This window comes from Pristiophorus japonicus, chromosome 30 (genome assembly GCF_044704955.1).
Source record: "Pristiophorus japonicus isolate sPriJap1 chromosome 30, sPriJap1.hap1, whole genome shotgun sequence".
Classification (NCBI taxonomy): Eukaryota; Metazoa; Chordata; class Chondrichthyes; family Pristiophoridae; genus Pristiophorus; species Pristiophorus japonicus.
In genome coordinates this window covers 6,497,368-6,513,485 of record NC_092006.1, presented here as the reverse complement: position 1 = coordinate 6,513,485, position 16,118 = coordinate 6,497,368, and the positions used below count along the sequence as shown (strand labels likewise).

General features: G+C 56.3%; 1 protein-coding gene across 3 annotated transcripts in view; it reads right to left on the bottom strand.

Annotated features, from left to right (window-relative positions):
• The window catches only part of LOC139240173 (CDC42 small effector protein 1-B-like), an 89,203-nt gene that overhangs the window by 20,472 nt on the left and 52,613 nt on the right, over positions 1-16,118 (bottom strand). For all 3 annotated transcript variants that reach the window (XM_070868586.1, XM_070868584.1, XM_070868585.1), the window contains exon 3: positions 9,647-9,987. In XM_070868586.1, the coding sequence (XP_070724687.1) occupies positions 9,647-9,700 (54 nt within the window). In that variant the 5' untranslated portion in view covers positions 9,701-9,987. The remainder of the gene's footprint in view (positions 1-9,646; positions 9,988-16,118) is intronic.

Here is a 16,118-nt window from a genome sequence, read left to right as displayed (position 1 = left end):
CCCCCACAATTCGCCCCCCACTCCCCCGCACAATTCCCTCCCCCACTCCCCCCGCACAATTCCCCCCCCCCACAATTCCCCCCCCACTCCCCCCCCACAATTCCCCCCCCCACAATCCCCCCCCCACTCCCCCTGAACAATCCCCCCCCACAATCCCCCTGCACAATCCCCCCCCCCACTCCCCCTGCACAATCCCCCCCCCACTCCCCCTGCACAATCCCCCCCCCCACTCCCCCTGCACAATCCCCCCCCCCCACTCCCCCTGCACAATCCCCCCCCCCCACTCCCCCTGCACAATCCCCCCCCCCACTCCCCCTGCACAATCCCCCCCCCACTCCCCCTGCACAATCCCCCCCCCACTCCCCCTGCACAATCCCCCCCCCCACTCCCCCTGCACAATCCCCCCCCCACTCCCCCTGCACAATCCCCCCCCCCACTCCCCCTGCACAATCCCCCCCCCCACTCCCCCTGCACAATTCCCCCCCCACTCCCCCTGCACAATTCCCCCCCCCCACTCCCCCTGCACAATTCCCCCCCCCACTCCCCCTGCACAATTCCCCCCCCCACTCCCCCTGCACAATTCCCCCCCCACTCCCCCTGCACAATTCCCCCCCCCACTCCCCCTGCACAATTCCCCCCCCACTCCCCCTGCACAATTCCCCCCCCACTCCCCCTGCACAATTCCCCCCCCCCCACAATTCCCCCCCCACTCCCCTTGCACAATCCCCCCCACCCACTCCCTCTGCACAATTCCCAACCCCCCCACTCCCTCTGCACAATTCCCCCCCCCCACACAATTAACCCCCCACAATTCGCCCCCCACTCCCCCTGCACAATTAAACCCCCACAATTCACCCCCCCACTCCCCCGCACAATTCCCCCCCCCACTCCCCCCGCACAATTCCCCCCCCCACAATCCCCCCCCCACTCCCCCTGCACAATCCCCCCCCCCCACTCCCCCTGCACAATCCCCCCCCCACTCCCCCTGCACAATCCCCCCCCCACTCCCCCTGCACAATCCCCCCCCCCACTCCCCCTGCACAATCCCCCCCCCCCACTCCCCCTGCACAATCCCCCCCCCCACTCCCCCTGCACAATCCCCCCCCCACTCCCCCTGCACAATCCCCCCCCCCACTCCCCCTGCACAATCCCCCCCCCCACTCCCCCTGCACAATTCCCCCCCCACTCCCCCTGCACAATTCCCCCCCCCACTCCCCCTGCACAATCCCCCCCCCCCCCACTCCCCCTGCACAATTCCCCCCCCCCACTCCCCCTGCACAATTCCCCCCCCCACTCCCCTGCACAATTCCCCCCCCCACTCCCCCTGCACAATTCCCCCCCCCCACTCCCCCTGCACAATTCCCCCCCCCACTCCCCCTGCACAATTCCCCCCCCCACTCCCCCTGCACAATTCCCCCCCCCACTCCCCCTGCACAATTCCCCCCCCCCACTCCCCCTGCACAATTCCCCCCCCCCACTCCCCCTGCACAATTCCCCCCCCCCACTCCCCCTGCACAATTCCCCCCCCCCACTCCCCCTGCACAATTCCCCCCCCCACTCCCCCTGCACAATTCCCCCCCACTCCCCCTGCACAATTCCCCCCCCCACTCCCCCTGCACAATTCCCCCCCCCACTCCCCCTGCACAATTCCCCCCCCCACTCCCCTGCACAATTCCCCCCCCCCACTCCCCCTGCACAATTCCCCCCCCCACAATTCCCCCCCCAGCACAATTCCCCCCCCCACTCCCCCTGCACAATTCCCCCCCCACTCCCCCTGCACAATTCCCCCCCCCACAATTCCCCCCCCCACTCCCCCTGCACAATTCCCCCCCCACTCCCCCTGCACAATTCGCCCCCCCCACTCCCCCTGCACAATTCCCCCCCCCTGCACAGTTCACCCCCCCCCACTCCCCCTGCACAATCCCCCCCACCCACTCCCTCCCTCTGCACAATTCCCCCCCCCACAATTCCCCCCCCCACTCCCCCTGCACAATTCCCCCCCCCCCACTTCCTCTGCACAATTCCCCCCCCCCACTCCCTCTGCACAATTCCCCCCCCCCCCACTCCCTCTGCACAATTTCCCCCCCCCACTCCCCCTGCACAATTCCCCCCCCACACAATTTCCCCCCCCCCCACTCCCCCTGCACAATTCCCCCCCCCACAATTCCCCCCCCCCACTCCCCTTGCACAATTCCCCCCCCCACTCCCCCTGCACAATCCCCCCCACCCACTCCCCCTGCACAATCCCCCCCCCACTCCCTCTGCACAATTCCCCCCCCCCACTCTCCCTGCACAATTCCCCCCCCCACTCCCCCTGCACAATCCCCCCCACCCACTCCCCCTGCACAATCCCCCCCCACCCACTCCCCCTGCACAATCCCCCCCCACCCACTCCCCCTGCACAATCCCCCTCACCCTCCCCGCCCGACACCTTCACATTATCTTCCCCACCCATCAACATCCACGGTGCGGCCCTGGACAAAATGGACGATTTCCCATATCTCAGGAGTCTCTTATCAACAGGAACAGACATTGACAACGAGATACAACACTGCCTCCAGTGCAGCCTTCGGCTAGGCCAGACCAGGCCCTCAAATATGCCACCAAGCTCATGGTCTACAGGGCTGTAGTGATACCCGCCCTCCTGTATGGCTCAGAGACATGGACCATGTACAGTAGACACCTCCAGTCGCTGGAGAAATACCACCAACGATGTCTCCGCAAGATCCTACAAATCCCCTGGGAGGACAGACGCACCAACGTTAGCGTCCTCGACCAGGCCAACATCCCCAGCATTGAAGAACTGACCACACTCGACCAGCTCCGCTGGGCAGGCCACGTATCTGGCATGCGGATAGAGACTCCCAAAGCAAGCGCTCTACTCGGAACTCCTACACTGCATACGAGCCAAAGGTGGGCAGAGGAAACGTTACAAGGCCACCCTCAAAGCCTCCCTGATAAAGTGCAACACCTGGGAGTCCCTGGCCAAAGACCAGTCTGCGCTAAGTGGAGGAAGTGCATCGGGGAGGGTGCTGAGCACCTCGAGTCTCGTCGCCGAGAGCGTGCAGAAACCAAGCGCAGGCAGCGGAAGGAGCGTGCGGCAAACCTGTCCCACCCACCCCTTCCCTCAACCACTGTCTGTCCCACCTGTGACAGGGCCTGTGGCTCTCGTATTGGACTGTTCAGCCACCTAAGGACTCATTTTAAGAGTGGAAGCAAGTCTTCCTCGATTCCGAGGAACTGCCTAAGATGATGACTCCCCCGAAAGCCCCAGACAACTCAGCCAGTTTTAGAACAGGGGAGGCCCCCAATCTCTGCGACCCACAACCCTCTCAGATCTCGGAGCTCCTTCAATTCTGGCCTCTTTTGCTTCCCCCACTCTCTTCGCCCCACCACCATCGGCGGCCGTGCCTCCAGCTGCCTGGGCCCCCGAGACCCCAAGAGAGGAACATAAACTAGAGGCCATCAATATAAGATAGTCACCAAGAAACCCAATGGGGGAATTCAGGAGAAACTTCTTTACCCAGAGCGCGGTGAGAATGTGGAACTTGCTGCCACAGGGAGTGGTTGAGGTGATTAGTATCGATGCATTTAAGGGGAGGCTGGACAAGCGTATGAGGGAGAAGGGAATAGAGGGTAATGTTGATAGATTTAGATGGGGAAAGACGGGAGGAAGCTCGAGTGGAGCATAAATGCCGGCACGGACTGGTTGGGCCGAATGGCCTGTTTCTGTGCCGTATATCCGATGTAACCCTAAGCTCTGGAATACCCCTCCCTGTCCTTTTCTTCTCCTAAAATGCTCCTTAAAACCAACCTCATCTTTCCTCCGTTGGCTCAGTGTCACATTTTCTCCGACGACACAGCTATGAAGCGCCTTTTGCTACATTAAAGGCGCTATATAAATGCAAGTTGTTCCCAAAGTGCTTTACAGCCATTGAGGTACTTTTTTTGAAGTGTAGTCACTGGTGTAATACAGGTACCATGACAGCCAATTTGCGCACAGCAAGCTCTCACAAACAGCAACGTGATAATCTTTTTTTTTTTAAAAAGTGATGTTGGTTGAGGGATAAATATTGGCCCCAGGACACCGGGGAGAACTCCCCCTGCTCTTCTTTGAAATAATGACCGTGGGATCTTTTATGTTCACCCGAGAGGGCAGACGGGGCCTCGGTTTAATGTCTCAGTCGAAAGATGGCACCTCCGACAGTGCGGCGCTCCCTCAGCACTGCCCCTCCGACAGCGCAGTGCGGCACTCCCTCAGCACTGCCCCTCCGACAGCGCAGTACGGCATTCCCTCAGTACCGCCCCTCCGACAGCGCAGTACGGCGCTCCCTCAGTACCGCCCCTCCGACAGCGCAGTACGGCATTCCCTCAGTACCGCCCCTCCGACAGCGCAGTACGGCGCTCCCTCAGTACCGCCCCTCCGACAGCGCAGTGTGGCGCTCCCTCAGTACCGCCCCTCCGACAGCGCAGTACGGCGCTCCCTCAGTACCGCCCCTCCGACAGCGCAGTGTGGCGCTCCCTCAGTACCGCCCCTCCGACAGTCCAGCACCCTGGAGTGGGACTCGAACCCACAACCTTCTGACTCAAGAGGTGAGGGTGCTGCCCACTGAGCCACAGCTTACGCAACCGGCCTCAGCGCTCCCTGGGCTGGGGAAGACGTCGGGTGCGGAGGGCAGCAGGGTCGCCCATGTGGCCCTCCACAGTCCAACAGCCTGTTTACACAGTTGAGGCTCAGAGAATGATGACAGAGGCATCGCGGAGCTCTCGACTGAGGGCAGTGCCAGGTGAACCGTGTCCCATAGGGACCTTGGCCACGAGAGAGCTTGGTGCATTGCAGTTAGAGGAGAAACGAAGGTCAGGGTGGGGTTTCGGTTAGCAAACAAGTCCCGAGGTTCAAAGTTCACTCAGCACTTTCAGAGTGCAAAACAATTGAACTCTTCCAGCACCCTGCGCTTTTATCTTGACCCATTCACCGTGGGCTTTCCGAAGTTACATTCTGTACAAGAAAAACTCCCAAAGCATTGACGATTTCTGGAAGGAGTGGGATGTATTCAACTAAATATCCGGATCATTAAGCCGCATTACCCCAGATTGCAGGAACTGTGCTGATGTGATGTGGGGAAACCCAGCAACCAAAGTGACTACTCTCTACAAAACAAGTCCTTCATTGGCTGTAAATGCTTTGGGACATTCCAAGGTCATGAAAGGCGCTGGAGAAATTAAAATCTTATTTTTCTGCAGCCAGCAGCAACCAAGTTTAAACCTGCGTGTGCAAGGAGGACTCCAGGAACTTATTTTTATTCCCTCACGGGATGTGGGCCTCACTGGCAAGGCCAGCATTTATTGCCCCTTGAGAAGGTGGTGGTGAGCCGCCGCCTTGAACCGCTGCAGTCCGTGTGGTGAAGGTGCTCCCACAGTGCTGTTAGGGAGGGAGTTCCAGGATTGTGACCCAGTGACGATGAAGGAACGGCCGATATATTCCCAAGTCGGGATGGTGTGTGACTGGGAGGGGAACATGGAGGTGGTGGTGTTCCCATGCGCCTGCTGCCCTTGACCTTGTCCTTCTAGGCAGTAGAGGTCGCGGGTTTGGGAGGTGCTGCCGAAGAAGCCTTGGCGAGTTGCCGCGGTGCATCTTGTAGACCGGTGCACACTGCAGCCACGGTGCGCCGGTGGTGGAGGGAGTGAGTGTTGAAGGTGGTGGATGGGGTGCCGATCGAGCGGGGCTGCTTTGTCCTGGATGGTGTCGAGCTTCTCGAGTGTTGTTGGAGCTGCAACTCATCCAGGCAAGTGGAGAGTGTTCCATCACACTCCTGACTTGTGCCTTGTAGATGGTGGGAGAGGCTTTGGGGAGTCAGGTGGTGAGACACTGGCCGCAGAATACCCAGCCTCTGACCCGCTCTTGTAGCCACAGTATTGGTGTGGCTGGTCCAGTTAAGTTTCTGGTCAATGGTGACCCCCCCAGGATGTTAGAACCTGTACAGTTCTACAGGGAGCAGCACCCAGCCCAAGATTGTAAGGGCATCCCAACCAGGTCTATGCAATCAACCAACATTCACGTAGGAATTTCCAGGCAAAAAAAGAATTCGGTCCACCTAATTTGCCTTCTACCATCCTGATAACCTCATGATGGAAGGATTTGTAAACAAGGATGAGAATTTTAAAATTGAGGCATTGTGTAACCGGGAGCCAAAGTAGGTCAGCGAGTTAACTCTCGCTTTAAATGGCAAGCACTGCTTAAAGTTTTCTCTGCATCTCTACTGACCTTTTTCACAGAAATCTAGGCCGACACTCCCAGTGCAGTGATGAGGGAGCGCCGCACTGTCGGAGGGGCAGTGCTGAGGGAGCGCCGCACTGTCGGAGGGGCAGTGCTGAGGGAGCGCCGCACTGTCGGAGGGGCAGTGCTGAGGGAGCGCCGCACTGTCGGAGGGGCAGTGCTGAGGGAGCGCCGCACTGTCGGAGGGGCAGTGCTGAGGGAGCGCCGCACTGTCGGAGGTGCAGTGCTGAGGGAGCGCCGCACTGTCGGAGGGGCAGTGCTGAGGGAGCGCCGCACTGAGGGAGCGCCGCACTGTCGGAGGGGCAGTACTGAGGGAGCGCCGCACTGTCGGAGGGGCAGTGCTGAGGGAGCGCCGCACTGTCGGAGGGGCAGTATTTCAGATGAGACATTAAACCGAGGCCCCATCTGCCCTCTCAGGTGGATGTAATAACATCCCACGGCCGCTATTGTAGGAGCAGGGGAGCTCTCCCCGGTGTCCTGAGGCCGATACCTATCCCATTCACAACAACGTCAATAAAAACAGATGATCTGGGTCATTATCACACTGCTGTTTGTGGGAGCTTGCTGTGCGCATATTGTTGCAATGGAAACGTGGCAGCCAGTGGCTGCACCCCAAAAGTACTTCATTGGCTGTAAAGCGCTTTGGCACATCCCGAGGTGGTGAAAGGTGCTATATAAGTGCAATTCTTATTTCCCTTCTGGGGGCGGAGGGGGCAGTGAGGGGAGGGGGTTGAACAGCACAATTGCCGTTTATACGTTCTTGCAGACAAGTCTTGGCAAAAGGCTGATTATTGGTTCTCATTCTTTAATTTTTTTTTTTTAAATGGTCGCTAATAAAGCGCTGAACCGTTCCCGGAAACCATTCCCAATGGAGAAGCTTCAAACATCGATCTATTTAAACACACGCAGTGTCAGGCTGACAGAGACACATCCAGTGTGATCGCCGGTGTGTCCATTGTAATACAGCGGCCCGGCTTGTTTGGGATTAATGTATTTTCTCCGCAAGAGCAATAATGACATCATTGGGCAGGTTGCTGAGCACATCATCGTCAAGAAGCATAAATAAACAGCGGTGAGAAATCAGAGGTAAAAACACGCACAAGCACACGGTTCCGCCAAAGACGCTGTGTTTACAGGATTGTGATAGAACTCGAGACAAAAGGGGGCCGAAATGGCCCCTTTTTACAGCCCCCCGGGGGCAATGGCGTTTTGTCTCGGAGAGGGGGAGCCAGCGCCTCAGGGGAAATTGCCCCGGAGATTTGGGGGCTGTGTGCTGTCCCCACACCACCTCGCCCCGCGATTACCGCCCCGGGCCGGCCCACGACCGTCAATGATGTCATCGCAGCACGCACCCACCCCTCAGCCTCCGGGGCGCCCCCTATAGTGGAGGCCTTTAACTCCCCGTGCCGCCATTTTTATTTGTTGGCCGACTCTTCTATCGGTACCCCATCCACCACCTTCAACACTCTCTCCCTCCACCACCGGCTGCAGTGTGCACCGTCTACAAGATGCACTGCAGCAACTCGCCAAGGCTTCTTCGGCAGCACTTCCCAAACCCGCGACCTCTACCCGCCTAGAAGGACAAGGGCAGCAGGCGCATGGGAACACCACCACCTCCACATTCCCCTCCGAGTCACACACCATCCAGACTTGGAAATATATCGGCCGTTCCTTCATCGTCGCTGGGTCACAATCCTGGAACTCCCTCCCTAACAGCACTGTGGGAGCACCTTCACCACACGGACTGCAGCGGTTCAAGAAGGCGGCTCACCACCACCTTCTCAAGGGGCAATTTGGGATGGGCAATAAATGCCAGCCTTGCCAGCGACTCCCACATCCATTTTGCTTGCAGGGCCACTGGTCTGGTCGATCGCGTCCCAGTGGGCAAAGGGTCATGCAGTGTATACTGTCGGAGGGGCGGTGCCGAGGGAGCACCGCACTGTCGGAGGGGGGGGGGGGGGGGGGGGTGGCGGTGCTGAGGGAACGCTGCGCTGTCGGAGGGGCGGTACTTCATTGGCTGTAAAGCACTTTGGGACATCTAGGAGGTTGTGAAAGGAGCTATATAACATCATAGAACAGTACAGCACAGCACAGAAGGAGGCCATTTGGCCCATCGAGTCCATGCCGGCTCTTTCGAAGAGCGATCCAATCAGTCCCCCTCCCCGTTCTTTCCCCATATCCCTGCAATTGTTTCTTCAAGTATTTATCCCTTTTGAAGGCTGCTGTTGAATCTGCCTCCACCACCCCATCAGGCACTGCGCTCCAGATCCTAACAACTCGCTGGGTAAAATTTGTTTTCCTCATATAACCTCTGGTTCTTCTACCAATTATCTTTACATCTGTGCCCTCTGGTTACCGAGCCATTGGAAACAGTCTCTCCTTGTTTATTCTAACTGCACCCTTCATGATTTTGGACACCATCAAATCTCCTCTTAACCTTCTCTGCGTCAAGAACAACATATTAAACAGGAGCAGGAGTCGGCCATTCAGCCCCTTGAGTCTGCTCCGCCATTCAATATGATCCTCTCTCTCTCTCAACACCATATTCCCGCTCTCTCCCCATACCCCTTGATGCCTTTTGGGTCTAGAAATCTATCTCTCTCCCTCTTAAATATATTCAGTGACGTGGCCTCCACAGCCTTCTGTGGTAGCGAATTCCACAGGTTCACCACCCTCGGAGTGAAAACATTTCTCCTCATCTCGCTCCTAAATTTCCTACCCCGTATCCTGAGACTGTGACCCCTTGTTCTAGACTTCCCAGCCCCGGGGAAACATCCTCCCCGCATCCAGTCTGTCCAACCCCGTCAGAATTTTATACGTTTCAATGAGATCCCCTCTCATTCTTCTAAACTCCAGTGAATACAGGCCTAGCCGACCCAATCTCTCCTCATAAGACAGTCCTGCCCTCCCAGGAATCAGTCTGGTGAACCTTCGTTGCACTCCCTCTATGGCAAGTATATCCTTCCTTAGGTAAGGAGACCAAAACGGTGCACAATACTCCAGGTGCAGTCTCATAGAAACATAGAAAATAGGTGCAGGAGTAGGCCATTCGGCCCTTCGAGCCTGCACTACCATTCAATAAGATCATGGCTGATCATTCACATCAGTACCCCTTTCCTGCTTTCTCTTCATACCCCTTGATCCCTTTAGCCGTAAGGGCCATATCCAACTCACTCTTGAATATATCTAACGAACTGGCCTCAACAACTCTCTGTGGTAGAGAATTCCACAGGTTAACAACTCTCCGATTGAAGAAGTTTCTCCTCATCTCGGTCACCAAGGCCCTGTATAACTGCAATGACAAATTTGCTCCTGTACTCAAATCCTCAAATAAGGGAGCTTCCGGGAAATCTCGCAACCTGTACTTACTGGTGGGGCCTTTTCCACTTCCGAGCAGCCAAAACACAACCAAAATTCGCTCATTTCCTCGGTTCGGGGCAGACGCCTCCCCCAGACGACGTTCGATCCGCTGATGTTCGAGTCTTAATTTTTTTCCCCTTCCGCTCTGCTTTCCCCAGAAACGCTCGTCAAATGGGGTCCGAAGAGCACATGGAGCAGTCAAGACACCGAAGCTGGGTTTACCCCTCTCCACCCGCAGTCAAGGTGGGGTTCGTTGCTTGCCGGGGGGTCTCGCAGCTCTGTCCAAGGTCAAGGCTCCGGCCGCCGATCTTCACAACTCTCCTGCCCCGCACCTCCGCACGTATCAGCACCTGTTTCGAAGGAGAAGCAAGTCAGTAAGCTGCAGCTCGGGACTGCCGGGGCAGAGAAAGAATAAAACTGAAACGAGGATAGAATTCTTTTCCCCGGCGCAGGGGGGGGGGGGGGGGGGGAAGCAGCATTTAACTCCTCCAGGGCTTCCTGCCGGAGTGCTGCCCGGAAATCAAACATTTACAGCACGGAAGTGGGCCATTTCTTCCCATCGTGTCCGCGCCGGCCGACAAAGAGCCACCCAGCCTAATCCCACTTTCCAGCTCTGGGTCCGTAGCCCTGTAGGTTACGGCACTTCAAGTGCACATCCAAGTACTTTAAAATGTGGTGAGGCTTTCTGCCTCTGCCACCCTTTCAGGCAGCGAGTTCCACCCCAGATCCCCACCACCCTCTGGGCGAAGACATTCCCCCTCAAATCCCCTCTAAACCTCCCCCCAATTACTTTAAATCTAATTTCATGGCAACCAACACTGATACTAGCTTTTTAATTCCAGATTTATTTAATGAGCTGAATTTAAATTCCCCAGCTGCCGTGGTGGGATTTGAACCTGGGTCTCTGGATCATTAGTCCAGGGATTACTGGTACAGTAACGTAACCACAATGCTACCGTACCCTTAACAACCCTCTGGGGCTTTTGCCAAGTTAGTGGATTACAGAGGATTTTCCAACCCTCCCTACGCGTCATAATAACCTGGCAGAACTAAACAAACCCACACACTGTCAGTGCGTATCACCCTCGCCTCGGAGTCAGAAGGTTGTGAGTTCCAGTCCCACTCCAGAGTTGACCACAAAAATCTTGGCCGACATTTCAGCGCAATGCCGAGGGAGCGCCGCACTGTCGGAGGGGTCGTATTTCGGATGAGACGTTAAATCTCGGCCCCATCTGCCCTCTCAGGTGGATGTAAAAGATCTCATGGCACTACTTCGAAGAGCAGGGGAGTTCTCCCTGGTATCCTGGGACCAATATTATCCTTCATCCAAAAACACTAAACAACAGATACTCTGGATCATTATCACATTGCCGTGCGTGGGAGCTTGCTGTGTGCAAATTGGCTGCTGCGTTTCCTACAATGCAACAGTGGCCACTCTCCAAAGTATTTCATTGGCTGTGAAGGGGGTTTGGGACGTCCGGTGGTCGTGAAAGGTGCTATATAAATGAAAGTCTTTGTCAAAGCAATTTGATAGTCCTAGATTTTTTCAGGGTGGGGGGGGGAAGTGTGTGAGAGCGCGAACGAGCGAGAGAGCGCAAAAAAGACTTGCGTTTATATAGCACCTTTCACGACCACCGGACGTCTCAAAGCGCTTTACAGCCAATGAAGTACTTTGGGAGTGTGGTCACGGTTGAGCCAAGGGCAGAAGGAGAGGGGCAGGAGGAGGCGTGGAGGGAATGGGGACTTGGGCTGAGAGATTGCCAATAGGCTTTAGCTCTGGAGTTGTGGCCTGGACGACCAGGAGCAGACCAGACGGTGCCCACAGCAGAAGCCAGCAGCAAGGTTGGTTGAGCCTGTAAGGATTAAAGAACAGGGCGTGACATGTCTGGGAGGGAAAGGATCACAAGTCCCGAATCAGACAGCCGCAGGAGATGAGTCCAGACCTGTTCCGACAACCGATGGTGACACACCAGCCGGCCAGTTTAACCCACGCACCATCGACAGGTAGTGAGTTCCAGACCTCCATCACCCTCTGGGTGAAGAAATTTCCCCTCAAATCCCCTCCCAATTGCTTTAAATTTATGCCCCCTGGTTGTTGACCCCTCTGCCAAGGGAAACGGGTCCGTCCTATCCATTTTTTCCAGGCCCCTCATAATTTTATACACTTCAATAAGCTCTCCCCTCATCCTCCTCTGTTCCAAAGAAAACAAACCCAGCCTATCCAATCTTTCCTCATTGGTGTTGAGATGTTCTGACATGGGACAAATTTCCTTCCCTCCAGTTTGCCATTTCAACCCCCCCCACAAATCCCCCCTGCCCCCCGCAGCCCTCCTTTCCCCCTGAAAGGCACTAATCCCCGCTGGGGTACATTTTACCTCCGACACCCGACGAGTGGAGAGCCCAGTCAGCTGGCTGGTTAACTGCGTGGGCCGTCACGGACTCGCCCAATGCTGTCCTTGGCAGAGTCCCTCGTACGGAGGCACGTGCGCGATTACCCCAACAGGGGGTCACTGGAAAAGCAATCAGGGATCGGAGCTCTTGCGGGTCACCCTCCCTCCCAGGGTCATTGAGGATAATTAGAGGTCCCCACCGCTGCCCTTGATCAACCCTACATCAACTGTGGCTCAGTGGGCAGCACCCTTGTCTGAGCCTCGAAGGTTGTGGGTTCAAATCCCACTCCAGAGACTGGAGCGCAAATAAATCCAGGCAGACACTGAGTGCAGTGCCGCGCTGTCGGAGGGGACGGGCGGCACCGAGGGAGCGCCGCGCTGTCGGAGGGGAGGGGCTTTATCACTTAGCACATGCAGTGCTCCGTCATCACTGCACTGGGAGTGTCAGCCTGGATTTATGTGCCCAAGTAGCTGGAGTGGGAATTGAACCCACAACCTTCTGACTCAGAGGCAAATGTGCTGCCCACTGAGCCACATCTGACCTCATAATTTCCGTGCTTTTGTATACTCTGCTTCGATTTGCCTCATTACTTAATGCGATAGTGAATGGCATATCCAGCAGAGCAACTTCTGGGCCTTCAAAGCCCCAACAACTCTGACTACACCTTGCACGCTTGTCAATGACCCAAATAGGGAGGGGGAAATCAGCCAGGATCCCAGCCCCTGCCTGCCACACCGCAGCCCTCCTTGTTGAAAATAAAGACAAGCGCTTGTGTATATAATCGGGCGAGGAGAGGATCCGGCTTAGCTGTGATGCCGCCACAGTCCAACAGCCTGAAGGAAAGTCTTGCATTTATATAGCACCATTCACAACCTCAGGATGACTCAAAGCGCTTTACAGCCAATGAAGTACATTTGGAGTGTAGTCACTGTTGTAATGTGGGAAACAGAAACCAATTTGCGCACAGCAAGCTCCCACACACAGGGATGTGATACTGACTCGATCGCTCAGCTGTTTTTTTTTGTTTTTAAAGTAAGTTGATTGAGAGATAAATATTGGCCCCAGAAAACCGGGGAGAACTCCCCCTGCTCTTCTTCCACTGGTGGTCGTGGGATCACCCGAGGAGGCAGACTGGGTTTAATGTCTCATCCGAAAGTCAGCACCTCCAACAGTGCAGCGCTCCCTCAGTACTGCCCCCCCGACAGTGTGGCGCTCCCTCAGTACTGCCCCTCCGATAGCACAGTACGGCGCCCTCTCAGTGCTGCCCCTCCGACAGCGCAGTGCGGCGCTCCTTCAGTACCACCCCTCCGACAATGCGTGGCTCCCTCAGCACTGCCCCTCCGACAACGCAGTGCGGCGCTCCCTCAGTAACGGCACTGGGGAGCGTTGGCCTGGATTACGGGATCAAACTGCTGGAGCAGGGTTCAAACCCATGACCCTCTGACCCAGCGGCGCGAGAGCGACCAACGCAACAGCCTGCTGACATGCACTTGGCTCTGGCCCCCGAGCTGCGTTGCATTTCCCTCCGGCTACCAAGGCCCTGGACTCCCTCCAAACCCACCCACCCCCCCCCTCACTCTCACTCGTCTGACCGCACGGCGTTAAAAGATCTTGTGCTGGAAAACATACAGTGACCTCCTCGCCTCGCTGAGACAGGAGAGTGAAAAACAACAGGAAGAGGACACGACAAGCTGGAGTGTCTCGGTCACCACAGGACTGTCTGGCCTCGCAAGCTCTTGAAGTCCGTGAAGTCGCCCAACTTCCTACTGGGGAGGTCGGCACGGGAAGGGAAAAGGGCGGTGGAGGTTTAAACGACTTGTTTATCGCCAGATTTTACGAGGTGTTCAAAGTGCAGCCCAGCTGAGGCATTTCAAAACCGACAGCTGGAATGCTCACCCTGAATACTCCTCCTCCCCCCACCCACCCCGCCAACAGGGTTTATCTTCCATTCTTCGATCGAATCGTAGCCAGAGAATCGCCTGCAACGGCTTCTCTTCCCATCCCCGCATCGTTACCTCTGGTGTCCCCCCAAGGATCTATCCTTGGCCCCTTCTATTTCCCCATCTACACGCTGCCCCTTAGCGACATCATCCGGAAACACGGAGCCAGTTTCCCCATGTACGCTGACGACCCCCAGCTCTACCCCACCCCCACTTCTCTCGATCCCTCCTCGGTCTCTAAATTGTCAGTCCGCTTGTCCCACATCCAGCTCTGGCCGAGCAGAAATTTTCTCCACTTGAATATTGGGAAGACTGAAGCCATTGTTCTCGGTCCCCGCCACAAACTCCGTTCCCCAGCCACTGACTCCATCCCTCTCCCCAACTCCTGTCTAAGGCTGAACCAGACTGTTCACAACCTCGGTCATATTTGACCCTGCAATAAGCTTCCAGCCACATATCCGCAGCATAACCAAGACTGCCCGTTTCCACCTCCGTAACATCGCCCGTCTCCGCCGCCTGCCTCAGCTCATCCGCTGCTGAAGCCCTCATCCGTGCCTTTGTTGCCTCTAGACTTCACTATTCCAACGCACTCCTGGCCAGTCTCTACCCTACGTAAACTAGAGGTGATCAGCTGCCCCGTGTCCGAACTCGCACCCAGTCCCGCTCACCCATCACCCCCCGTGCTCCTACATTGGTTCCCGGTTAAGTAACGATTTGAAAAATCTTTCCCTTGTTTTCAAATCCCTCCATGGCCCTCGCCCCTCCCTATCTCCAATCTCCTCCAGCCCCTACACCCCTCCCCATCTCTGTAACCTCCTCCAGCCCTACAACCCACCCCCCCCCCCCCCACCCCCGAGATGTCTGCGCTCCTCCAATTCTGCCCTCCTGAGCATCCCCTGATTTCCATCGCTCCACCATCGGTGGCCGTGCCTTCAGCTGCCTGGGCCCCAAGCTCTGGAACTCCCTCCCGAAACCTCTCCGCCTCTCCGCCTCTCTCTCTCTCTCTCTCTCTCTCTCTTCCTTCAAAACGCTCCTTAAAACCTCCCTCTTTGACCAAGCTTTTGGTCACCTGCCCTAATTTCTACTTACGTGGCTCGGTGTCAAATTGTTAGCGCACAACACTCCTGCGAAGCACCTTGGGACGTTTCACTACGGTAAAGGCGCTATATGAATGCAAGTTGTTATTTTGCAGAGACGACCCACATCCTCCTCGAGCATCCCACATCAATCTAGGGTTACGCTCCCTGGAATTTAGACGGTTAAGTGTGATATGATCGAAGTTTTCAGGATATTGGGGGAACAGATAGGGGAGATAGGAGTTAACTATTTCTGCTGGTTGGGAAGTCTGGGACTCGGGGGTATAGTCTAAAAATTAGAGCCAGACGTTTCAGGAGCGAAATTAGGAAACACTTCTACACACACAGGCTGTGTGTGGGACCTTGCTGTTCGCAAATTGAGCTGCCACGTTTCCCACATTACAACAGTGACTACACTCCAAAAGTACTTCATTGGCTGCAAAGCGCTTTGGGACGTCCGGTGGTCTAGACAGGGACTTACTTTAGCTGATGCGAGTGTTTCGGGCACAGGCACGCCTCAAAAGCGCTTTACAGCCAATTAAGTACTTTTTGGAAGTGCGTCCGCTGTTTATGATTAAATGCGGCGGCTGATTTGCGCTCCGCAAGCTCCCACAAACAATGTGATGTTGGCGGAGGGATAAATATTGGCCCCAGGACACCGGGTGTCACGACATGTAAAGCTAAACACAGCAGGTGCTGGAAATCTCAAATAGGATGGCAGAAATGCTCAGTCTCTCTCTCCAGATGCTGCCCAGTCAGCTGAGCATTTCCAGCATTTTTCGTATGTCAAAAGTACTTAAATCGGCTGTGCAAACAAAATTTGGGGCGTGCTGAAGTTGTGGAAGGGATTAATTGTCTCTCTCCCCATCTCCTGCCAATAGATTACCCGCCGGGGGAGGAGGAGGTGCAAATGGAGATGGAGGTAGAGGAACTTGGGGCGACAGAACAGAAGAAATAGGAGCAGGAGTCGGCCATTCGGCCCCTCGAGCCCGCTCCGCCATTCAATACGATCATGGCTGATCTGATCCTGGACTCAGCTCCACTTCCCCGCCCGCTCCCCATAACCCTCGACTC